Source organism: Pan troglodytes, chromosome 12, assembly GCF_028858775.2.
Source record: "Pan troglodytes isolate AG18354 chromosome 12, NHGRI_mPanTro3-v2.0_pri, whole genome shotgun sequence".
Taxonomy (NCBI): Eukaryota; Metazoa; Chordata; class Mammalia; order Primates; family Hominidae; genus Pan; species Pan troglodytes.
Genome location: NC_072410.2, coordinates 52,913,005 through 52,939,875, shown reverse-complemented (window position 1 = coordinate 52,939,875; position 26,871 = coordinate 52,913,005). Strand labels below are relative to the sequence as shown.

The 26,871-nt window shown below is 41.5% G+C and overlaps 1 protein-coding gene across 7 annotated transcripts in view; it reads left to right on the top strand.

Annotated features, from left to right (window-relative positions):
* The window catches only part of ANXA4 (annexin A4), a 182,655-nt gene extending 157,829 nt beyond the window's left edge, over positions 1-24,826 (top strand). For 5 of the 7 annotated variants that reach the window (XM_016948681.4, XM_016948682.3, XM_054678480.2 and 2 more), the window contains 10 exons: positions 2,923-3,017; positions 4,773-4,886; positions 6,314-6,404; positions 9,000-9,079; positions 11,059-11,115; positions 14,477-14,570; positions 16,974-17,069; positions 17,654-17,712; positions 19,073-19,195; positions 23,815-24,826. In XM_016948681.4, the coding sequence (XP_016804170.2) occupies positions 2,923-3,017; positions 4,773-4,886; positions 6,314-6,404; positions 9,000-9,079; positions 11,059-11,115; positions 14,477-14,570; positions 16,974-17,069; positions 17,654-17,712; positions 19,073-19,195; positions 23,815-23,874 (869 nt within the window). In that variant the 3' untranslated portion in view covers positions 23,875-24,826. The remainder of the gene's footprint in view (positions 1-2,922; positions 3,018-4,772; positions 4,887-6,313; positions 6,405-8,999; positions 9,080-11,058; positions 11,116-14,476; positions 14,571-16,973; positions 17,070-17,653; positions 17,713-19,072; positions 19,196-23,814) is intronic. The other 2 variants (XM_001139427.6, XM_063789765.1) reach the window with 1 other exon arrangement.
* The last annotated feature ends 2,045 nt before the right edge of the window (positions 24,827-26,871 follow it).

Sequence of the window (26,871 nt, the reverse complement as noted above, 5' to 3'; positions counted from 1 at the left end):
CTGGTCTTGAACTCCTGACCTCAAGTGATCCACCCACCCCAGCCTCCCAAAGTGCTAGGATTACAGGCATGAGCCACCACACCCGACCTGCCCTCACTATCTGCTTAAACAATTTCTTTCTATCTCCTGTATCAGCAGGAGGTACTTGCAAAGCAGGAGTAGGCTGGTTGGGAGCTTTCTGAGAAAGCAGGTACCAGAAGGAGGTTCTAGGGGTGCTACTGAGAAAGCACCCATAAGAATCATAGACATGCGGGGATGACCCACAGGCACTGGCTGGGAAACAACATATGACAGAATCATGATGCTAAATGGAGGGGGTTAAGGGGACATATAAACCAATAGACTGGTAATGAAGGGGGTCAGGAGCCTGGAGTGCAGCACAGTTGGGTAAAGCGCAATATTTCAAGAGCTGAGTCCATGAATTTGGCTGCCTAGTGTCCTTTTATGTGGCTATTTACAATAGTGAATGGGATACTGTAGAGAGTCTCAAATGTCAGGCTGCAGTGCCTAAAGTAAATCCAGCAGATGATGGGGAGCCATTGTGTATTTCTGAGCAGGGGAGGGACATTGTGAGAGTTTTTCTTTTTACAAAAATGAATCTGGCAAGACTCTGGGAAGACCAACCAGGAGTTAAGAATACTGGTTAGCAGACATCTGCACTTGTCTAAGAAGAAACCCTGAAATCTTGAATTGGAATGGTTGTGATAGGAAATAAAAAGAGTGAAAGAATGCAAAAGAGGCTGTAAAGCAACATTTTGCATGACCGTGGACTTGAATGAAGAGGAAAGGAGAGGGTAAAAAAATCAAAGCTATTGGGCTGGGTGCAGTGGCTCACGCCTGTAATCCCAGCACTTTGGGAGGCCTAGGTGGGCAGAGCACAAGGTCAAAAGATCGAGACCATCCTGGCCAACAAGGTGAAACCCCGTCTCTACTAAAAACACAAAAATTAGCTGGGTGTGGTGGTGTGCACCTGTAGTCCCAGCTACTGGGGAGGCTGAGGCAGGAGAATCGCTTGAACCCGGGGGGCAGAGGTTGCAGTGAGCCGAGATGGCACCACTGCACTACACACTGGCCACAGAGCAAGACTCTGTCTCAAAAAAAAAAAAAAATTGAATCTATTTTGAGGATTTCAGCTTGGCTTGACTGGGGGGAAGAGTGATCCCTTTCACAGAAACAGGGAGTGAACAAAAGGTAATGAACCCTCTCTGCCCCCTCCACACCCCCTCCTAGCTGAGAGTGCCAAGGGAGAAATGGATTGTTATATGGATTGTCCTCTCCTTTTTAAAAATAGGAACACGGCTGGGCATGATGGCTCATGCCTGTAATCTCAGCACTTTGGGAGGCTGAGGCAGGTGGATCGCCTGAGGTCAGGAGTTCAAGACCAGCCTCGTCAACATGGTGAAACCCATCTCTAGTAAAAAATACAAAAAAAAATTAGCCAGGCATGGTGGCGGGCACCTGTAATCCCAGCTACTAGGGAGGCTGAGGCAGGAGAATTGCTTGAACCTGGGAGGGAGAGGGAGTGAGCTGGACTGCACTCCAGCCCGGGTGACAGAGCGAAACTCCATCTCAAAAAAAGAAAAAAAAAAAGGAACAGAAAGTAGGTCCTCAAGGTATGTAAACTTAAAGTTCTATAGCTTCCTCTCCACACCTCACATCTTTTTGCATCTCTAACCTTGCCAAGGATAACTAAAGTTTGGCTGTATTTTTTCATTTCTCCCTGAAATATTTTCAATAGAATCATTTCTGAAACCCATTCCAACCCCCCATACAGCACAAACAACGAGGAAACAGAAGATTCACCAAACATTTATGAACAGCCAGCTGTTATAAAGACAAGGGACCAATCTGAAAAATCAGAATAAAGTCTCCTTGTTAAAGCTGCTGCAAGAAACAGGCAAGCAAAACTTAGAACATTTTTAATTTGTAATTTTTGCTTAAAGTTTTGGTAAGATGTTGTATCATGGTAATTTGTCAGCAGTTCTAAAAGGGAACCATTTGTGTTCAGGAAAGATAGCTTAGAAGTGCAAAACATAGTTCCAGATTTTAAAACACAGTGAATGCAGTAACAGCCAATTTAAACTCTGCAAAATGCCAAATTGGTGAATTAACAGACAAGTTTGAATTGTTTCAAAACTCAGAGGAGATGATAAAGAGATAAAAACAAAAAAAAAAAGGCAAGAATATGGAAGAGAGAGAGAGGAGATTCAAAAGACATGAAAAGAATTCTAGAGGAGATGGCTGGGCGTGGTGTCTCACACGTGTAACCCCAGCACTTTGGGAGGCCGAGGAGGGCAGATCATTTGAGGTCAGGAGTTCAAGACCAGCCTGGTCAACATAGTGAAACCCTGTCTCTACTAAAAACACAAAAATTCGCTGGGGGTGGTGGCACAGCCCTGTAATCCCAGCTACTCAGGAGGCTGAGGCAGGAGAATCGCTTGAACCCAGGAGACGGAGGTTGCAGTGAGCTGAGATCGCGCCATTGCACTCCAGCCTGGGTGACAGAGTGAGACTTCCTCTCAGGAAAAAAAAAAAAAAAAAACAACAACTATTCTAGAGGAGAGAAAGAATTACTCCAGCCAACATTTATTAAATGTTTAGTAAGTGCTAGGCATTTAATTATATTAACACTTGCAGCAGCCTATCGAGGGAAATCACTGTCATCATTCACATTTGCAGATAAGGAAACTAATGTTTAGAAAGTTAACCATTTTGTTCAGTAGTAAACAGCTAATTAAAGGAGAGGCTAAGTCCCGAACCTAGCATCTGTTTCCCAAAAAGTAGACAAACCCTCTGAAAAAGGGCCTCTTTTCTTAGAAAGCCCTCTGCATGTGTTTGGGTAACTCCAATGTCCACAGAGGAACCCGCTTTCTCATTCCTCTCTCAAATCACACTTACCTGCTGTCTCCCTTCTTCCCCCAGGCACCGATGAAGACGCCATTATTAGCGTCCTTGCCTACCGCAACACCGCCCAGCGCCAGGAGATCAGGACAGCCTACAAGAGCACCATCGGCAGGGTAGGCCACAGTCTTTCCTGCTCTGTCTGGCTGACTTGGCAGCAACAGGAAGCAGGGCCTCTTCCTGATCTAGGTTCCCAAAGTGACCTTGTGTTTTAAAAGATCGATCCTTTGTCTTGTTTAAAGATGTTCTTGAGGCCAGGTGTGGTGGGTCACACCTGTAATCCCAGCACTTTGGGAGGCCGAGGCGGGCAGATCACTTGAGGCCAGGAGTTTGAGACCAACCTGGCCAACATGGTGAAACCCCATCTCTACTTAAAAAATACAAAAATTAGCCGGGCATGGTGCCGAGCACCTGTAATCCTAGCTACTTTGTAGGTTGAGGCAGGAGAATTGCTTGAACCAGGAGGTAGAGGTTGCAGTGAGCCAAGATCATGCCACTTCACTCCAGCCTGGGCAACAGAGACAGACTCCATCTCAAAAAAAAAAAAAAAAGAAAAAAAAGAATAGCGATTCAGCTCCTTCTTCGTCAATTGATCTTAAACAAGTTCTTAAACTCTCTGACCCATTCCAGGAGGAAATGTGAATAAACATCTTTAGAATTTGGTCCATTTTCCAAATAATTATATTTGGAAACTATATCTCAGGAATTGAGCCTTAAGAAATAGTCATGAATGATCACAAAGATACAACTAAATGCCTTATGTATATAACAGTAGAAAAATAGAAACAGGTGACTAGTTAAAGAAATTAGGCTGGGTGTGGTGGTTCACACCTGTAATCCTAGCACTTTGGGAGGCCAAGGCGAGTGGATCACCTGAGGTCAGGAGTTCGAGACTAGCCTGACCAACATGGTGAAACCCCGTCTCTACTAAAAATACAAAAAAATTAGCTGGGCATGGTGGTGGGCACCTGTAATCCCAGCTACTTGGGAGACTGAGGCAGGAGAATCGCTTGAATCCGGGAGGCGGAGTTTGCAGCGAGTCAAGATCGTGCCACTGCACTTCAGCCTAGGCAACAGAGCAAGACTCCATCTAAAAAAAAAAAAAAGAAATTATGTTGCACCTATCTATAGAAATCTCCACAGCTGCTAAAAAGGTTATCAGTGAATATTGACTTGGAAGTATATTCAAGACATATTGTTAAGTAGGCAAATACATTTACATCGGTGTCTACAAACATATTCACCTCAAAGCTCCTTTACCTCTTAAATTTTTTAGGACTTTTGGTTTTGTGGGTTATATCTTTTGATATTTGCCCTATTAGAAACTAAAACTGAGGGCATTTAAAAATAGATATTTGTTAACTTAATAAAAATAATAAGTATATTGTATGTTACTGTAAATAACATTTTAATGAAAAATAGCTATATATCCCAAAACAAAAAAATATTTAGTGAGAAGATTGGCATTGTTTTACATTTTGCAGATCTCTTTACTGTCTGGCTTAATGGAAGACAGATGGCTTCTCATATCTGTTTCTACTTCAATTTGTTATGATATGTGGTTTTGATTGGGGTATATGAAGAAAATCTGGTCTTGTACAGATATGTACTTGAAAATGGGGGGAGTATTTGAACAGACAGTTGTTGATGCACAGACAATGTCAAATAGCCTTAGGAAAACCCCACTGTATGCTTGTGGAAGAATGAAAGTGAAAAGGCAAATAACATCTGAGTGTTATTCTGAGGATAGTTTTGACTTGCAGGCCCCTTGAAAGGGTCTTGGAGACCCCAGACATCCCTGGACCACACCTGGAGAGTAGCTGGTCTAATTTGCTATAGCAGTTAAGCGGAGCTACTTTCTTGCATTGCAGGACTTGATAGACGACCTGAAGTCAGAACTGAGTGGCAACTTCGAGCAGGTGATTGTGGGGATGATGACGCCCACGGTGCTGTATGATGTGCAGGAGCTGCGAAGGGCCATGAAGGTCTGTGCTCTTCCTCTCGTGCCCTTGGTGCTGTTGGTGCAAACGCTGATGTGCTTTCTTAAGAAACTGTCACCCAATAACAAAGGCACGGAAGCAACCTAAACGCCCATCAATGGTAGACTGGATAAAGAAAACGTGGTACATGTACACCATGGAATAGCTGTAAAAAGGAACAAGATCATGTCCTCTGGAGGAACATGGATCGAGCTGGAGGTCATTGTCCTTAGCAAACTAAGGCAGGAACAGAAAATCAAATACCATATGTTTTCACTTACAAGTGGGAGCTAAATGTTGAAAACACATGGACACATAGAGGGGAACAACACACACTGGGGCCTGTTGGGGGATGGAGGGTGGGAGGAGGGAGAGGATCAGGAAAAATAACTAATGGGTCCTAGGCTTAATACCTAGGTAATGAAATAATCTGTACAACAAACCCCCATGACACAAGTTTATCTATATAACAAACCTGCACATGTACCCCTGCACTTAAAGTAAAAGTTAAATTTTTTTAAAAAAGAAAGAAACTATGACCAAGGCCTTCTGAGAGTAGCAGGTGTAAAGTATAGATTTTCCTTCATTTACGACAACTTGAAAACACATCATTACTTTACATTATACCAATTATAATTTAAAAATTCTTTTCCAAAAAGTTGGGGAATCATTTGCTCCTTCCTGTGGCTCAATGGAGAGTGATTATAATTGTCGCTTTTAGTACAGCTCTAGAGACTTTTAGCTATCTCTAGAGAGCTAACTACTTTTGAGATATGTTAACTACTTTTGAGATATATAACTTTATGACTGACACTTTAGGGGCCTCCAGGTCTACTATAGGCTTACTTCTGGCAAATGAGTTCCTGGCTTCCCTAGATGACCTACCCACTGTGCCCTAGCCTGGGTCTGCCAAATTTTAATGACCAAGTATGTAATGCAAATATAAATGGTCCCCACCTTAGGATGGTTCTACTTAAAAATTTTCAGTGTATTGTACTCCTCATCATAAGTCGAGGAGTACAATTATCCTCCTCAACCATGTCAATAAATACTCAGACTTGTGGAAGGTTCTGGGCCAGGCTCAGGGAAAGCAAAGAGGTGACAAAGTCTTTGCCAGAAAATTCTGCCCTTCAGAGGAAGAGAGCAGAAGAGGTCAAGGAAAAATTAAGTCCCCAGAGGGCAGAAACCGTACCTATCCGGGCACAGTAACGAACACATAATAAACAGCCTAGAAATGTTTGTTATTACTCATAATTATTACGGCAAACACTTTGGGTTTCGGGTGGGACAATAAAAGTGAACAAACCCTGTTGTTAGAACGCAGTGGATTGTCTTTATTCTCTGCAGATTCATGACAGATGTATTCCTTCTGTGTCTGGGCCTCAGCTTTGTAAACTGGCTCATATAGCCCTGTCCTCTGGTTTCTTGTTTAGGGAGCCGGCACTGATGAGGGCTGCCTAATTGAGATCCTGGCCTCCCGGACCCCTGAGGAGATCCGGCGCATAAGCCAAACCTACCAGCAGCGTACGTGACATCCACAGTGGCCCTGGCTGAGGTTTCGCTGTGATTAGAGAATGAGGGTAGCAGCGGGTGGTTGTTTGCTGATTAGACTTTTCACAGAACGCTGAGCATGAGGGATCCTCGGTGCCAAGCTCTGCTTCGAGGGAGATCCCTGTTTAGGCAAATGGCGGTCTGTTGGCTCCTTAAGATTTCTCAGGTGAAGATGACACTCTATTTTGCCTACCCAGTGCAGTATTTTATTACCCTAAAAGTTGGAAAGTTGTTCCTTGTTATCAGACAAAGAATCTAAGGTACTTGTTCAAAAGTGGTGGCACCAGCAGATCTTAGCATTCCAAGGAATGGTCTGGAAGGGCTGTCTGGCCCAAATTCTTCCCTTCAGACTGGACTGTACGTCCTCCAGCCAAATCAGAATGACAGCCATTCACTCCCCCTTAGAGACCTCCAGAGGGTGTACATATGAAGTGCCTTTAAAAAATGCCTGACTTTTTGCCCTAAGAATATAACTAAAAATGCACAGAGGTTCAGCTCTCACAGTGTTTATTCAGCATTGTCTACATTAGCTAAAAATGCCCAACAGTAGCAGATTGTCTAAACAAAATATTATACACTTACACAATGAACTATTATGTTGTCATTAAAACTTATATTAAAGAGTATTTTTTTCTTTTATTTAGCCTTTTTTTTTGAGACAGGGTCTCACTCTGTTGCCCAGGCTGGAATGCAACGGCCCCATCATAGCTCACTGCAACCTCGACCTCCTGGGCTTCAGCAATCCACCCACTGCAGCCTTCTGAGTAGCTGGGACCACAGGTGTGCGCCACCACACCCTGCTAATTTTTGTATTTTTTGTAGAGATGGGGTTTCGCCATGCTGCCCAGGCTGGTCTCAAACTCCTGGGCCCAAGCAATCTGCCCACCTCAGCCTCCCAAAGTGCTGGGATTACAGATGTGAGCCACTACACCTGGCCAAGAATACTATTAAAATATTTATTAAATGGTTTGGTATATGTAAGTGAAAAAGGCAAGCCATAAAATAGTATGCTATGATCCCATTTTTAAAAAATTAACACAGTTAATAACACAGTATTTTTTAAATAAATGAAAATAATTTGAGTATGTGGGGGAAAATGAGGAAGGATATTTACAGAAATGTTGTCAATGATTCTTATTTCTGGGTGATTAGACTGCAGTGGAGTTCCTCGCTTTGCCCCTTCTTTTTACTTATTTGTTTTTTCCTAAGTCTTCTGTGGTCAACATGTGTTACCTTTATAGAAAGAAAACAACCACAATAAGAGTTTTGTGGGAAGTGTTCAGAGCAGGAGATTCTAAACCTTAGGAGTCTGGATTTAGCAACCCAATCCCCACATCTGCCCAATGAGGGTTTTCTTCCCTGAGGGCTGTGAAGGGCTGGAGCTTCTCTTTTCGTTTTTGCTTTTTAAAAATTAATAATGAAGAAGTGATTTTTAATTTCTTGCTGAAGCTCCCCCTGCCTATTTTTTTGACACAGGATCTCGCTCTGTGGCCCAGGCTGGAGTGCAGTGGCATGATCATGGCTCACTGCAGCCTTGACCTCCCCAGGCTGAGGTGATCCTCCCACCTCAGCCTCCCCTGTAGCTGGTACTACAAGCATGCGCCAACATACCCAGCTAATTTTTGTATTTTTTGTAGAGATGGGGGTTCACCATGTTGCCCAGGCTGGTCTCGAACTCATGGACTCAAGCAGTCTGCCCTCCTCAGCCTCCCAAAGTGTTAGGATTACAGGCATGAGCCACTGCGCTCGGCCGTGGAGCTTCTCATGGATAACCTGTCAGAACCTCCCAAGTGAGAGACGTGGCAGAGAGGCATATGCTAGGATTTGCATTTGACAGCGCTCCAACCCCAGCCCCACCTCAAAGCCGGGTTCAGAAGCTCCTATCTGGTTGCTTTCCATCAGTGAAGCAGCAGGGGCTGCTCCACAGCTGTGGTTCCCTCTGTGTCACTGAGAACCACGTTCAGATCGGACCCCTGGGTGGCAGGAAGCACAGAGGGAGGATTTCAGACCCAGCTTTTTCAACCTCACATTTTAAGAAACAGGAATATCTTGGCCGGGTGCGGTGGCTCACGCCTACAATCCCAGAACTTTGGGAGGCCAAGGCAGGCGGATCACCTGAGGTCAGGAGTTCACGACCAGCCTGGCCAAAATGACAGAACCCTGTCTGTACTAAAAATACAAAAATTAGCTGGGCATAGTGGGGCACACCTATAATCCCAGCTACTCGGGAGGCTGAGGCAGGAGAATTGCATGAACCCAGGAGGCAGAGGTTGCAGTGAGCTGAGATGGTGCCACTGCACTCCAGACTCCATCCAGCCTGGGCAACAGAATGAGACTCCATCTCAAAAGAAACAAAACAAAAACAGGAATATCGTGTGACAGGATAAGCTGATCTTGACCATTTTACCAGAGTTTAGTTTTTGAAAAACTGTGTGTGGGGTGAAAAAACCTCATGATAAGCTGCTTCCATAAGCAGGCTGGTCTTGAGGGGACAGATTGCTCTGGAGTGTGACAGGGCATTGGGCAAGACTCTTAATTCTGAAGTAGCTAATTTCACTCTCTTGCTAGAATATGGACGGAGCCTTGAAGATGACATTCGCTCTGACACATCGTTCATGTTCCAGCGAGTGCTGGTGTCTCTGTCAGCTGTGAGTGACTGCTTCTGATGGGGGGCGGGTTTTATCGAAATGTCCACTCTATCCCCTTTGCCAGCCTTTCTCATCCTTTCAGCCCCTGACATGTGGATATTCCCCAGGTAGTGTTCTCAGACCCCTCTGTTCCTTTATCTTATTTCTCCTTCAGAGACTCTGGCTAATCCTGCCTGCCCATTTTTTCTACTTTAATTTGATATTTACAAGTACCTAATACCTGCCAGGTCCCCCTGTCACTCAGTGCATTGAGAGTTATGAAGATGATTCAGAGGCAGTTCCTGGGACTTAAGAGTATATATTGTCATAAGGGAATCCATCAGGTACACAGTTGCTAGAAGGCATGAAAAGATTACATGCCAAAGGAGAGGCGCATAGGAAAAAGAAGATTCAAGGAGAAAATTTGGTTGTAGAAACAAAGAAAAGGCTTCATGACAGAGATGCTGGTTCAGAGAGGACTTGGAGGATTACTAGAATTTCAAGAGGCAGAGACGTGGGTGGGTGTATTGCAGACAGGAAGAACAGTAAGAATAAGGCAGGGAACATGGGGTTCAGGGAACAACTGGCTGAACAGTTGGGCTAGTGATTCTGGAAACAGGGTGGGAGGATAAACTGGAATTCTATGTTGGGAGCAGTTTACACTTATTTATTTGGGAGCAGTAGATGACGTGATGATGACAACGATGATGGGAGTGATGTGACTGGAGCTGCACTTTCAGAAGAGTAATGTAATAGTGACGTGTAGGATGAACAGTGGTGAGGAACTGGAGGCTGGACGACCAGGTAGGAAGCTACCTGGAAAATTCCAGTTGGAAAATAAAGCAGGACTGAGCTAGGTGGGGCAGGGTTGCCTGAAAAGGGAAGCTGGAGACTTCAGACATTTCACATCACTTCCCAATTGCATCTTTATCCCCGGCCTCCTTCCTGAGGTTGAGACTCTCATTTCACATTGCTTTTTAGATGTTTCGTTACAGATATTCTACTATCCCCTTAATGAACTGAACCAGAACTCATTTTCCCTTCAAACCAGCTCTTCTTCCGGACTTGCCTGTTTCTGTTAATATTGCTGTTGTTCCTCCTACACCTAAAGAAGCAGAACCCTGGAAATCATCTCCAATTTCCACTTTGCTCTTGTCTCCAATATTTACTTAGTAACGCCTGCCTGTGTCTCATATTTCTTTCCCACTTTCTCTTTTCCTCCCATATTTACCACTCTGATGAGCCATGCCTAGACCATGGAACATCGAGACAGTATAACAAAAAAAATAGCCTAAAAACTAGAGGAAAGTAGCCCATTTTATCATTTGTTAGCATTCTTCAGAGGCTTCCACCCTGCCTTCTTGTGAGCTGGTGTTGGTGAGGGGTAGGGGGACATTTTTATGGGATCCTCAAGTCCCACCATAGGTCTCATATTCTCTTGACTCTCCTCTGTTCCCAACCTCCCCACCGTTTTTTTTTTTTTTTTTAAGATTCAAGGTCTTGCTATGTTTCCCAGGCCAGCTCTTCACAGGTGCCATCTTAGCTCACTGCCTTGAACTCCTGGCCTCAAGACATCCTCCCACCTCAGCCTCGAGTAGCTGGAACTACATGCACACCCCGACCCCCTTTTGGCAGAGGTTGATCAATGTAGATTTGCCAGTTAGGAAGGCATGAGTCAGCTGGGAAGACACAGGAGAGTGGGGTGGTGGGGGAGGCCAGGAGATAGTGGAGGGAGCTGTCCCTGGGAAGCTTCTCCTGCTATTGGCAGAGGCACTCATGCAACGTTAGGGGCCACACTGAGGCTCAGCCCTCTAGGCACACATCAGAGCCATTGTAATAATGCGAGCGCATTTAGAGGACGCCTGTCCTCCCTCCCTGGGTCTGAAGCCCCACTTCTTGTGGTATTTTGTCTCATTACTCTAGACCTGCTATCTTAATGGTGTCCCCAGATCTTCATGTATACTCTCAAATTATTTTTTATTTGTTTTTCTCATCCTCAGGGTGGGAGGGATGAAGGAAATTATCTGGACGATGCTCTCGTGAGACAGGATGCCCAGGTTGGTAGAACTGCAGCTTCTTTCTTCCAGCTTTCTTCTCTTTCGCCAATGAGACAGGCCTTAGTGGGTGGATAGCAACTTATATTACAGTGTATATTAGCCAGGCTTGGATATGTTCTTTAAAAATATTCCCACAGATAGCCTTTAATAACAGGTTTCTTGAGGAGGTACCTGGGGCTGGACATCATTATATAAGCACTCCTGGGTTCCAAGTTTCTCAACATTAGGACCATTGTGTGGCAATCCCAGAGAACCACTGTCTTCCGAATCCCGTGGAGGTGAAAGGGACTGTTCACTGTGCATTTTTACTTCATCAAAGAGGACATTTGATAAGACCTATATAAAATAGCTTGACACAGTGTATACCCTGCTGGGTAAAATTAATAGCAAACCCCAAGAGGCATTTGCCTCTCTGTTTCCCAGCCCAGTGATGGTTGTCCTGGAACCAACCCATGGTCTAATCAGCTGTGGCCAGATAACACTAACGATAATAGCTAATAAAAAGTGGGTCATTACCAGGTACCAAACACTGTTCTAAAATTTTTTTCTTTTTTTGAGATGGAGTTTCACTCTTGTTGCCCAGGCTGGAGTGCAATGGCATGATCTTGGCTCACTGCAACCTCCGCCTCCTGGGTTCAAGTGATTCTGCTGCCTCAGCCTCCCAAATAGCTGGGATTACAGGTGCCTGCCACCATACCCGGCTAATTTTTTTCTATTTTTAGTAGAGACGGGTTTTCACCATGTTGGCCAGGCTGGTCTTGAACTCCTGACCTCTGGTGATCCACCTGCCTTGGCCGCCCAAAGTGCTGGGATTACAGGCGTGAGCCATCGCGCGTGGCCCACTGTTCTAAATTCTATATTAAGTATGTCATTGAATCTTTGCAATAACTTCATAAGGTAAGTATTGCTATCCCCATTTTACAAACAAGGAAACTGAGGCTCAGAGAGGTCAAGTACCTTGCTCAAGCTCAGAAAGATAATAAAGGGCAGAGCTAGGATTTGAACCAATTGGCATCTAGACCCAGTATTCTCTCTCTCTTTTTTTTTTTTTTTTTTTTGAGACAGGGTCTCACTGTCATCCAGACTGGAGTGTGGTGGTGTGATCTCAGCTCACTGCAACCTCCCCCTCCCAGGTTCAAGCAATTCTCCCACCTCAGCCTCCTGAGTATCTGGGATTACAGGATGCACCACCACCACCCGGCTAGTTTTTGTATTTTTAATAGAGATAGGGTTTCAACATGTTGGCCAGGCTGGTCTTGAACTCCTGACCTCAAATGATCCACCTGCCATGGCCTCCCAAAGTGCCGGGATTACAGGCATGAGCCACCGCGCCTGACCATAGACCCAGTATTCTTAACCAATACATAACCATAATGAGGGATTGGTTCCATTCAGTTTGTGAGGTATGAACAACTTTGTTTTATGCAAAAAAAAAAAGAACCTGTTGCTTTCATTAGAGGGGATAGAGGTATGTGTGTGGCTTGGGCTTCTTGGAGCACGGCAGCTGGGTTTCAAGAAGGAGCACCCAGAAAGCAAGCATTCCAATAGAAACAATGGCAGTTGCATGATTGTTTATGATCTAGCCTCAGAAATCAGTGTCACTTCCACTAACCTGTATTTTATTCTTTTTTTTTTTTTTTTTTTTTTTGAGATAGGGTCTTGCTCTGTCTCCCAGGCTGTTGTGCAGTGGCATGATCTCAGCCCACTGCAACCTTCGCCTCCCAGGCTCAAGTGATCCTCCCGCCTCAGCCTCCTGAGTAGCTGGACTACAGGCGTGTGCCATCATGCCTGGCTAAGTTTTAAATATTTTTTTGGTAGAGGTGGGGTTTTGCCATATTGCCCAGGCTGGTCTCAAACTCCTGGGCTCAAGCAACCTACCTGCCTTGGCCTTCCAAAGTGCTATGATTACAGGCATGAGCCGCCGTGCCCAGCCCACTACTATGCTTTATTAATTAAAGCAATGTATTAGTCAGAATTCTTAAGAGGAACAGAGCCAATAGAGAGAGAGAGAGAGAGACACAGAGGGGTGTGTGTGTGTGTGTGTGTGTGTGTGTGTGTGAAAGAGAGAGAGGATGGAGTTGGGCAAGTACCAGGATCTTCAGAGGGAGTCAGCAAGCTGGAGATGCAGGACAGCCTATGGTTTTGTTCCAGTCTGAGTCCAAAGGCCTGAGAACTAGGAGCAGTTCCCATCTGAAGGCCAGCAGGCTGGAAACCCATGAAGAGCTGATGTTCCAGTTCAAGTCCAAAGGCAGGAAAAAAACTGATGTCCTAGCTCAAGGCAGTCAGGCAGGAGGAGTCCCTCTCACTCTTGGGAAGGTCAGCCCTCTTCTTGAAAACAAAAGCTTTCAGCTGATTGTATGAGGGCCCCTCCTCCATATTGGATCATCCAAAAACCCTCACAGAAACACCCAGAATAATGTTTGAGCAAAAATCTGGGTAACCCATGGCTCAGTCAAGTTGACATAAAATAAATTGTCACAAGCCTGTTGAGATTCAAGTTTCAGAAGTGCTGAATAAGATGAACTCTTTTGAATTAGGTGAATTAGATGAACGCTTTCAGCTTTAAATTTTTATGATTATGTGAATTGACTCTAAAGCAGTGAGGGAATCAGAGAAAGAAGTGAAAAAATGGGGGAGTATATGGAGGTAAGCCCAATGAGCCACAATATGTGTGAGTTAAGATCTTTTTGAGAAATGTAACAGGCAAGCTGCTTATTAAAAATGAACAGTAATTCTGATTGAGCAATAATGTAGTTAAATTGAGCAGAATCAGTTTCCTATATTCCTACCTGGTTGGAATGTAAGCAATTGGCAATGGGTCCCTGGTTCTACTGTGAGACCTGTAGCCTCAGGAAAATCACAGATCATTCTAGAGCAGGGCTATCCAATAGAACTCCCCGCAGTGATGAGAACATTCCACATCTGCACTGTCCTGTATGGGTGACTACTGGCTACCTGTAGCCGCTGGGTACTTGAAATGAGGCCAATGTGATTGAAGAGCTGAATTTTAAATTGTATTTAATTTCAATTAACATTTAAACAGCCACATGTGGTTAGTGGCAACTGTAGGGGACAGCCCAAATCTAGGGCATTTCTTTTAGCTCTTAAGATAGAACCATGTAGTCTCCAGCTAGGGAACTGCTAGTGTTTGCCCTGACTCCCAGGGGGGTATGACAGGGTCCCAACAGCCTTATGCCTGAGGAAGGATCCTGAGTCGTTTCCACTCACCACTACCATTTCCAACCCCATCACCAACAAAATAAAACTAAGCCAGCTCAGCTCTTTGAGCTTCTGGAAATATTTGCCTGTGTCCTGGCACATCGTTTTTGGAATTTTAGACCTGTGCTTTATTTGGCTTCAGGACCTGTATGAGGCTGGACAGAAGAAATGGGGGACAGATGAGGTGAAATTTCTAACTGTTCTCTGTTCCCGGAACCGAAATCACCTGTTGCATGGTAAGGCACTTACTTCATTTCCCAAAGAAAAGGAGTGAAAGATAGCAAAAACTATATTGCCCATAAGTAGTTGATAACCTTCCTCCTTCAGTTGGTACAAAGAACTGATTGTACCCAAGTGTCTTAGATTCTCACCCTGGAAATGTATTAGTCCAATGATGTATATGAAAGCTAATTTCTGAAAGATTAATTATGAATAATTAGAAAAAGTGCATGTAGTCATAGAAGTTTGGCATTCTTGTTTCTAGGAAACTGACCTTCACAGTCAGTCCTTTTTCTAAAGTAGCCCCAGTATTTTCATTCTAATGTAGTTACATATGAAAGTAATCTGTAGTAGATCAGGTAGCAATAAAATAGCAATGTTGGTTGATATTTATTCCTGTGTAATATCCAAGCTGTAAAGCTAATACAAGTGATTTCTTTAGGGGTTATGTTGTATAAGATGAATAGTGGATAATTTCAAATTTGAAATGTTTCTAATTTGTTTCTGATAAATATAAACTTTGTAATGTGATTTTAACTTATTTGGGGGAAAGATACTAGACAATTTTAGAATATTTGCTGTCAGGTTCATATTCTTTTAAACAGCAAGTAAGGATTTAATAAGATATTTCATCTTTTATACGAGTTCTTTAGATCTTTAAGTACATTATAATTGTATAAACCCACCCACCATACCTTTTTAATCACACACACTGATTTGCAAAGCTTGTGGGAAATTTGAGAATGAGTTTGCTAAATTGAAAACATAAAGCAATTGAGAAGTACAACACATTCTGAAGTTGTAATTTCAGGTTTTTCACAGTGACAAAAAAACAGGTGATTACACCTGTTAATCAATATCCCGGGCTACCATCAGGTACACAAACTTCTGACTCAGCTTCTTTCTTCACTTCCTTCCCTTGCCTGTTCCAAATAACAGGAATCTCCCCCTGGTGGTGTTTTCCAAGAACTGCAGGTCCTCAGAAGCCGATTTAGCGCATAAATGCATTTGCAAGAATTTTCACTTCTGGGTACAAGTCAATAGTTAGGCAATTATGAAATATCTGTTTGTAACACCGGGAGAAAATATTTTAAGCACTGTTTGGATTAGGAAAACTTCATAATTGTCTTACCAACCAACAATAATGGTGAGATTTCATAATAACTACGGTTTTGTTAATAATGTTCTATTTTCTAAGTGCAGTGTTAAGCATTTTATAAGCATTGTTTCTTGCAACACCCAATGGAGCAGTAATTATTTTCCCCATTTTACAGTGGAGAAAACTGAGGCTTAGAAAATGTGTCAATTAAGTTCTTTGATTTCAAGCCACACATACTGACTTCAATTTAAGTAAGAAAAGATGAAATAATATAGAATGGCACAAGAGGGAAAATGGAAAATACTGGTAGCTCACAGATTTGAACAGACAGCTGAACACCTTCAGGAAGAACAGAAATCAAGGCAGTTCTGGGGGTCTCAGTAGAAGGGAATAATGGAATTTATTTCTAAAGCAGAGTTTCTGAAGTTCGTTTTCTATTAAAAATGCTAAATATTGACCCCCTACTTGAGACTGGCTGAATTAGAATCTCTGAGTGTGACACCCAGGAAGTTTAATAGGTTTCTCTGAGGGTAAAGATGATGCAGCGCTTTTGGCCATCCCCGTGAGCTGCTCAATTAAAAAGTTCCCAGGAGAGAGTCTAACGGGTCCTGACTGGGTCAACTGCTCACGTGTTTGACAGAGGTTGTGGTGTATGTTGTTGGGTATGGTGTCCCTTGATTGACAGCCCTGTTAAAATCACATTGATGGAAGTGAGGCAGCACCCCAAAGAAGGTGATGGTGAGAAGATAAAATAGATACCTGCTCTAAGAAGTTTCCAGAAGGAGACAGCAAGAGAGGGGAACATATTCACCACATTCAAAAATACTTGGCAAAAAACAACAATAACAACAAATGTAATTATATTTAAGTATTTTAAAAGATGCAACCAGCTGTTATTAACTGTGACTCAGTTCTGAAGCGGTTGAATTGTTCTAGTTTTGATGAGCCAAAAGGGAGATGACAGGGAGGTGATTGCCAAGGACAAAAACACAAAAAGAGACATTCTGCTTATTAAGGAAACAATGAGAAAGGAAAGCAAAGCTCCCCAGAGGCCATCTCCATTTTATGTGTGAGGGTCCCAGATAAGGGAAAGGACTTGACTGATGTCCTCCAAACATCACAGCATTTCTTCCTCCTTATCTGGGGCCCATTCCACTCTGCACATCCCTCCTGGCTGCTTGCCCACATTACTAATTAGTTTCCTCCTGAAATATGCCAAAGAATAAATAGTGTAGGCTAGTTAAAAATGCTCATTCTCTCCATAAATTTTAGTTTCCTCTGTTTTTTCTTCCCAATAATACTATTTTGTTATTGTCTGCAGTGTTTGATGAATACAAAAGGATATCACAGAAGGATATTGAACAGAGTATTAAATCTGAAACATCTGGTAGCTTTGAAGATGCTCTGCTGGCTATAGGTAAGCTGGTAGGGGGAGTAGAGAAACAAATGTTTATAGATTTTCCTTCTCACTATCAGTTTGCAATATGGGGATATAGAATTATTTTCAGAGATAAAAGTTGTTTATCATGAGTCACTCGTTACATTCCAGATTTTTAAACAAGAAATATTATATACAACCTGATTGCTATTGTGCCATGTGGTTTATATATTTTATATCTTCTGTGCTTTTGTATGTCCTATGTGAAAGGTAATAATGTGCAGATATACAGGCTGCAGCTTGCAAGTCTGTGAATGGTTAGAACTAGTAACTGTCTCATATGGCAGATACAGTAATCCTTATTTTGAAATGAAATACCACCCTTTGCTTTGATAGACTTTATCAATTACTTCTCCAGGAACTTGATGATAAATTGAGGGTACTTTCTATCTGTGAAAATACATAGAGCATAGCCTATGTTCATGAAACATTGCTTGGCTAAAATTTCCCTGGCAAAGCAAATATTGATACCTTGTAGAAACAGAGGAAACAACTGTCACTTTTCTTTTTTCATGGGTCTTATCTGTAATCTTTTCATTTCTTCTTTTTTTTTTCTTTGACAGTAAAGTGCATGAGGAACAAATCTGCATATTTTGCTGAAAAGCTCTATAAATCAATGAAGGTAAATGGCCTTATTTTCAGCATCTAAATGAATTTGAGTTATCTTGTGTCCACCTTCTTAAGCTTACTTATATCCCCTATCCAAACTTTGCTCTGAAAGATCCAATTCAATTCATCAAATACTTCAGTGAGTGCCTGCTAATAATAATACTAGGTGATATTTACTGAGTACTTAGGATGTATGGATCACTGTTTTTAATAGATTAATTATATCCCCACAACAGCTCTATCAGGCTGGTACTATTACTAACCTCCAATTTACAGATGAGGAAACTGAGGCATAGAAAGGATATGCAGTTTGCCCAAGATTCTCAGTGAGGAAGTATGGAGCAAGAATGCCAGGTGTTTACCTGGCATTCTAGCTCCAGAGCCCGTATTCCTAACCCTCCATCGTACTCTGCAGGCTGAGAATCACAGGAGGTGCAGGGAAGGTCAAAATGTAGTCTTTGGCCAGGTGCGGTGGCTCACGCCTGTAATCCCAGCACTTTGGGAGGCTGAGGCGGGTGGATTACTTGAGGTCAGGAGTTCAAGACCAGCCTGGCCGTCATGGTGAAATCCCCGTCTCTACAAAAATGCAAAAATTAGTCAGGTATGGTGGCTCATGCCTATAATCCCATCTGCTTGGGAGGCTGAGGCAGGAGAATCACTGGAACCCAGGAGGCAGAGGTTGCAGTGAGCTGAAATTGCACTACTGCACTCCAGCCTAGGCAACACAGTGAGACTCTGTCTCAAAAAAGAAAAAAAAAAAAAAAGCAAAACAAAACAACAACAACAAAAATGTAGACCTTGCTCTCAAAGAATGTCTAGCCTAGGCAAGTATGTGCAAAACACCAATTATAACAAGACAGAATGTAAGACAGAAGTTGAGGATCCAAACATTATAGAAACACAGAGGAAAGGGTTTTTTTTTTCAATATTTGTTTTTTGAGGTGGAGAATCTGCAAAGAATATATAAACAAGTTGGTATATTTGAGCAGGACCTTCCAAATGTAAAAGATTTACATCAGAGGATTTCATATGGTGAAGGGAAGGGGTGATAAGGCTGGGGAGGGAAGGATAATACTCCATGAGAAGGAATCGTAGGTGAGCCAGGTGGCAGGGTATGTCTGGACAGCACAGGTTATGGCTCTAGAAAAGCAGGGAACGGCATCCTGTGGTCAGAACATAGAGCATTGGAAAAGTGAGTTGTGGAGAGCCTTGAATACCATGATAAGGAGTGAGGATATTCCTCAGGCCTGCCAAGTAGTGGAGCAAAGGACATCTTCAGCACAGTCATCTCTAGTCTTGCTTTGATAGACTAAAGAAGACACTGAAAAACAGCTAGGTTTTTGTATATGTTTGGATTTCGTTTTCTTCCTTAGGGCTTGGGCACCGATGATAACACCCTCATCAGAGTGATGGTTTCTCGAGCAGAAATTGACATGTTGGATATCCGGGCACACTTCAAGAGACTCTATGGAAAGTCTCTGTACTCGTTCATCAAGGTAGGTCACAGCAGCCTAAGTCCAGAGTAAAGGATCCAGAAAAGGACCCCTCTGACCTTGGCATTTAGCACTTGTTGTCCCCTCTTCTTGGCATATATCATTTCCTTTAAAGATGATGCTCCCGATATTTCCAGTCTCTCTTGTTTCACACAGATATTTAAACCTTTGCCAGGATACAAGCTGGAAATTTGCCTTCTAAATACAGTAATTATTTTATGTTGACCTCAGACAAAGATTACATTTTAATGAATACTTTTAAGCACACAATTTCCTCGTCTACCTAAATTATGAGAGAAGATAAACAATTGAATCCAGAGTCCTATGCAGGGGCCAGCTGAGGTCTGCTGGGAATATGGGAAAGCATTTTAGCTATCCTGAATTACTGTTCTTTACCAGGCACCAGACTTCTAGGAGTCCTAAGAGGGCATGGTAGTGGTGAGAAATGGTTCGCCTCCCTCAAAGCCGGGCATTCCTGGGATTTTGTTTCTTGAGGATGCTGGAAGAGTCTCATGGACATGAAAGTGAGACAGATTTCCCTAGGAGCTAAGGTTGCCTGCACTGCAAGCTTCAAATCAGCGTTCGATCTGTGAATTAAATATTCTGAATCCTACTCAAAGCTTGGAGAGGTGTGACAATTAGGTGATTTTAACTGCAGATTTTTTTTTTTAGATGGAGTCTCACTCTGTCGCCCAGGCTGGAGTGTAGTGGCGCAATCTCCACTCACTGCAACCTCCACCTCCTAGGTTCAAGTGATCCTCCTGCCTCAGCCTCCTGAGTAGCTGGGACTACAGGCATGAGCTTTGTATTTTTTGTAGAAATGGCGTTTCACCATGTTGGCCAGGCTAGTCTTGAACTCCTGACCTCAAGTGATCCACCCGTCTCGGCCTCCCAAAGTGCTGGAATTACAGGTGTGAGCCACCATGCCCCACCAAGCTGTGGATTTTGTTACTATGTCTACAAGGCATGCAGGAACTTGTTTCTATTTCTGATTAGGCTATGAGGTAACTTGATTTTGCAGAGCTGAACTATATAACTAGTTTAAGATTCAAGGATGATGGTAAGTGAAGTTATGGGAAAATATACTACAAACAAGAAAAAAACAAAACAAAAAACCCCAGGAAATGACAAATGATTTATGGAGGATATGGAGAGACTAGAACTCTTGTGCACTGTTGGTAGGAATATAAAGCGGTGCAGCCACTGTGAAAAACAGTCTGTTACGAAACTTTAAGCACCAAACTTCTTCAAAAAGTTTAATATGGACCAGGCATCGTGGCTCACGCCTGTAATCCCAGCACTTTGGGAGGCTGAGACAGGTGGATCACTTGAGCCCAGGAGTTCGAGACCAGCCTAGGCAACATAGTGAGACCCTGTCTCTACAAAATCAACAAAAATTAGCCGGGTGTGGTGGTGCACGCCTGTAGTCCCAGCTACTCAGGAGGCTGAGGTGGGATGATCACCTGAGGCTGGGGAGGTTGAGGCTGCAGTGAGCCATGATTGTACCACTTCAAGACTCCAGCCTGAGTAAAGACCCATCCCAAAAAAGAAAAAGAAAAAATTTTAACATAGAATGACCATATGAGCCAGCAATTCCACTCTCAGTTATATACTTAAATGAAAACAGGAACCCAAACAGCTAGTTGTACATCAACATAAACATTATTAACAATAGGCACAAGGTGAAAACAACCTAAATATCCATCAACAGATGACTGGATAAACAAAATGTATATACATACATAAAAAGCAATGATGTTCAATGGTACGCTGTCATGAAAAAAAGGAATGACATTTTTGATACATGAATGAACCTTGAAAATATACTACATGCAATAAATCAGACACAAACGGACAAATATTGTATGATTCTGCTTTATGAAATATGTAGAATAGGTAGATTCATAGGGACAGAAAGTAGATTAGAGGTTACCAGCAATTTGGAGGGAGAGGAAAGAATGGGAGTTATTGGTTAGTGGGTACAGAGTTTCCGTTTGGGGTGATGAAAGGGTTTTAGAAATAGACAGTGATGATGGTTACATAACATTGTAAAAGTAACTAGTGCCACTTGAAAATAGTTAAAATGACAAATTATATATATATTTTTTTTTGCCACAACAAAAAGTCTCTGAATTTGAATAAAATTGTTTAATGAAATGTGAAAAGAATAGATGAAGTATAATACTTCATCATAGCATTATTTATATTATTTACATGGCTTTATGTTATTTATATTTATATCAGTAATATGGTATTATAGTATATAATTTATTATATATTGTTATTACTATTAATCAATAGGGAATAACAAATTATGGAAAATCCATACAATATAATACTATACCAACACTAAAATGATTGAGTACAAATATATTGATTGGCTTGGGAAGAAAACACTATAATCTAGTGTATATATGTCTGTATATATAAATATGTAAATATATGTGTGTATACACACACACACCACTAGAAAAGATTAAAAATAAAGAATACATTACTCATTCAATAATAGTTGTCAAAAGAAATGAAAAAAGCAGAATAGAAGCATAAAATATGTAAATAATAGAAAAAAATGACAAAAGATAAAAATAAAAGTTATAAAAATAAATAAACTCTCAGGTTAGGTAAAAATATAAAATCCAACTTCATGCTGTTTATAAGAAACAACTAAAATACAGTGGCATGTAAAAAGCTTAAAGAAAAATACCAGGGAAAGAAAGAAAGCGGACATACAAGAAAGAAAGCGGAGATTATGCTATTAATAAAAAGAAGAATTTAAGGAGAAAAAGTATTAAATAGGAGAAAGTGGATCACGTTATACTGACAAAGGCAACAATTCACAGCAAAGATTAAACTGTTATGAAATTTTCAGTACCAAATTATATTGCATTCAAATGTATAAATAAGAAACTTGAGGCTCCAGAAGAAAACATATAATGGAATTAGTATGCTAGCGAGAGACTTTAATACATCCTATGCTTTGGCAGATCAATGAGGCAAAGTATAAACAAGGATATATTAAGATTGAGTTTAACAGATACTTATTAAACTTTGAACCCTATATACAGAGATTCCATCTTTTCTAGTCCCCACGAATGACTAATAAAAATTAATCTAGGCCAGGTGCAGTGGCTCACACCTGTAATCCCAGCATTCTGGGAAGCTGAGGTGGGAGGATCACTTGAGCCCAGGAGTTCGAAGCTGCAGTGAGCTATGACCACACCACTGTTCTCCAGCCTCGGTGATAGAGCAAGACCCTGTCTCTAAAAATATAATAAAAATAAATAAATAAAATTAAAGATTAAAAAATTAATCAATTATTAGACCACAAAAATTTATATGCAGAAATTATAGAACCTTTCTGGAAGACTGTTTTGTAACCCATATCAAAATGTTTAAGAAAACAGGCTGGGTGCGGTGGCTCACACCTGTAATCCTAGTACTTTGGGAGGCCAAGGTGAGTGGATCACTTGAGGTCAGGACTTCAAGACCAGCCTGGCCAACATGGTGAAACCCTGTCTCTACTAAAAAAATAAAAATTAGCCAGGCGTGGTGGTGTGTACCTGTAGTGCCAGCTACGCAGGCAGCTGAGGCAGGAGAATCACTTGAACCTGGGAGGCGGAGGTTGCAGTGAGCCAGGATTGCACCATTGCACTCTAGCCTGGGCCACAGAAGGAGACTCCATCTCAGAAAAAAAAAAAGGTTTAAGACAATGCATTTAGTCCAGTAATTCCCATTTTATGAAAATTTATCCAGAATAAATCATTAATATACAAAAATGTAACTACAATATGCTTATTGAAGCAGTGTTTATAATAGTGAAAAATTGAAACAACATAAATATCCAACAATAGGGAGAGGGAGGATGTGATCAAATAAATTATTTTACCTGCATACAATGGGATATTCTGTAACCATTAAATAATGTTGTAGAATAATATTTAACAAAATAGGGGCCTAGCGCGGTTGCTCACGCCTGTAATCCCAGCACTTTTTGGGAGGCCAAGGCTGGCAGATCATGAGATCAGGAGATCAAGACCATCCTGGCTAACATGGTGAAACCCCGTTTCTACTAAAAATACAAAAACAAAATTAGCCGGGCATGGTGGCAGGTGCCTGTAGTCCCAGCTACTCAGGAGGCTGACGCAGAAGAATGGCGTGAACCCGGGAGGCAGAACTTGCAGTGAGTCGAGATGGCGCCACTGCACTCCACCCTGGGTGACAGAACAAGACTCTGTCTCAAAACAAAACAAAACAAAACAAACAAAAATGAACAAAATAGGGAAATAGGCTATATTGTTAAGTGAAAAAGCAGAACACAGAATACTACTGCTCTATCACATTGGGTATCTAGATACATAGAAAAAAGACTGGAAGGACATTCACACATCAAAACGGTAAGAATAGTAGTCTCTAGATGATGGAATAATGGTTGATTTTTGTGTTCTTTTTTGTCTTTATTTTCTACACTGAATAAGTATTACCTTCGTAAGAAAAAATAACAAAAAAAATTTAAAGCTAAGAAAAATCCAGCCAAGCTTGAAAAAGTTGGCTTAGATGACTTTGAACTGTGTGTTTCATTTTAAAATCTATTTACCTAACTTTGCTTCCCTATCGAACAGGGTGACACATCTGGAGACTACAGGAAAGTACTGCTTGTTCTCTGTGGAGGAGATGATTAAAATAAAAATCCCAGAAGGACAGGAGGATTCTCAACACTTTGAATTTTTTTAACTTCATTTTTCTACACTGCTATTATCATTATCTCAGAATGCCTATTTCCAATTAAAACGCCTACAGCTGCCTCCTAGGATATAGACTGTCTGTATTATTATTCACCTATAATTAGTCATTATGATGCTTTAAAGCTGTACTTGCATTTCAAAGCTTATAAGATATAAATGGAGATTTTAAAGTAGAAATAAATATGTATTCCATGTTTTTAAAAGATTACTTTCTACTTTGTGTTTCACAGACATTGAATATATTAAATTATTCCATATTTTCTTTTCAGTGAAAAATTTTTTAAATGGAAGACTGTTCTAAAATCACTTTTTTCCCTAATCCAATTTTTAGAGTGGCTAGTAGTTTCTTCATTTGAAATTGTAAGCATCCGGTCAGTAAGAATGCCCATCCAGTTTTCTATATTTCATAGTCAAAGCCTTGAAAGCATCTACAAATCTCTTTTTTTAGGTTTTGTCCATAGCATTAGTTGATCCTTACTAAGTTTTTCATGGGAGACTTCCTTCACCACATCTTATGTTGAAATCACTTTCCGTAGTCAAAGTATACCAAAACCAATTTATCTGAACTAAATTCTAAAGTATGGTTATACAAACCATATACATCTGGTTACCAAACATAAATGCTGAACATTCCATATTATTATAGTTAATGTCTTAATCCAGCTTGCAAGTGAATGGAAAAAAAAATAAGCTTCAAACTAGGTATTCTGGGAATGATGTAATGCTCTGAATTTAGTATGATATAAAGAAAACTTTTTTGTGCTAAAAATACTTTTTAAAATCTTTTTCAATTTTGTTGATTGTAGTAATTTCTATTTGCACTGTGCCTTTCAACTCTAGAAACATTCTGAAGATGTACTTGGATTTAATTAAAAAGTTCACTTTGTAAGAACGTGGAAAAATAATTTTAATTTAAAAATGGTGTTTTTAGGCCGGGGGCGGGGGCTCACGCCAGTAATCCCAGCACTTTGGGAGGCCAAGGCGGGTGGATCACCTAAGGTCAGGAGTTCAAGACTAGCCTGGCCAACATGGAGAAACTGCATCTCTACTAAAAATATAAAAATTAGCCGGGTGTGGTGGCAGGTGCCTGTAATCCCAGCCACTCGGGAGGCTGAGTCAGGGAGAACTGCTTGAACCCAGGAGGCAGGAGGCAAAGGTTGCAGTGAGCCGAGATCACGCCAGCCTGGGCGACAGAGCGAGAATCCATCTAAAAAAAAAAAAAAAGTGTCTTTAAAGTGAGGTATAGTCTTTCTCTGATCCAATTTTCACCTTCTGAGGTTTTTCATCCTGGCCCCTGAAAGGAGCTATTTTTGAAGGACTTGTGTTACTCAGTTTCTACAGGAATTACAAGATAAGAAAAAAAAAATCACATATTTAGTCTTATGCGTGCCTACTGGCTAATGTTCACATATGCCAAACACTACTCAATAACATAAAATAATGTATGAACTTATTCTCTGGAAATGAGTGATGCCCTCTGCTCTAAGTAGACCATTTATATTAAATATCATAAATGTATAAAGGACATTCATATTCTTATAGTAGGAATACTTGCCTTCTTTGTTGATTTTATAGCATCCATTGTATTTTGGTGAGTGAAATAATAAGAATTTTTTAGTTTAGTGTTGTTTATTATAAAAGCTACAGCTACTGGTAGAAGCTACTTATGTGAATATTTAGTCACTCCAGTTACTTACAGGAAATAATACTACCACTTCAATGCCTTCCCAGAAGACCACAGAATCTCCACATCAGCTTTATTTTGTCTTTGGAAGCATGGTGATTTTTTCGGTAGAAGTTTTATCTTTAAATGATATGTAGCTTAGCCGAAATTTTAAAACAAATAGCATTTATTCACCAGAAGATTTCTAGAAGGTGGGATAAAGTCACCCTGGACGAATGTTTGTCATATTGAATTAGCATGACTTTGAGATACAATTATGTTTGTTTTTCCCTCCCACTGTCCACTTACATTTATTCAGTGGGCAGTTCTTCCCCTTCTTCAGGTGTAAATTCAGATAGAGTCATGACTTTTCTGTTCACTCTTAGGTTTTAAAGTCCTACTGTGTAATCCCTTAAGGTCATAAAACAGTGTCATTTTAGTAACTAATATATCCAGTCAAAATTCCAAGCTTGATTTACAGTTGAGGCTTCTTCCCTCACTCACCTCTGGCCTATTGCAAGTAGGAAGCTGGTTTCTGGGGAAAGGGAGACCATGGGCTTCTCTTCTTTTTCCACCTAGGTTTCCTTCAATGTTCTCCCCCTGCCCCAACCTACCATGTCTGGGTTGTAGCAAAGAAGAGAGTTAAGGGGAGCAGGAAAGTTGTTACCTGACTGTCATTGCTGTGGTGGTAGAGGATCAGCCCTATGTGACCCTGACAGACTAAAGTTGATTCTTGTGGGCATTCTTGTGGGTTCCTTTGTCAACCTCATCACGGTACTCACCTGCGGTTCCTCTGGCAAGGCAAATGTGTACTCCTTTTTCAGCCTCTAGGAATTTGGTGACTCTTTGAGGTTCTCAGTGCTGAAGTTCATTGCCTTCCTCCCAGGCCTGTTGGGCAGGACCTAAGATGATCCCATCCCAGCTATCTCATGGTGGTCCACATCTGCTCCATGGGAAACACCTGCACGTTCTTTGTGCTGGCAAATTCTGTGCATGCAAGCTGATCCCTCTGCAGCCATTGTTCTCCGCCTCCCACCTCCACCCCAAGCTGCCTCGGCTAGCCTCTCGGTTCAGATTTCTCATACATGAATCAGACATTAGTCCACTGGGACCCTCAAACTACGTATACTGCCAATGGGAGTCTAAATTGGTACATTGATGCAATCAACCCAGAGAGCAATTTGGTAATAGCTAACAAAGTTGCAGATTTCGCAGCAAATTCACTTTTGGGAATCTGCTTGGTGAATCCATTGCACATGATGTTCATTGCT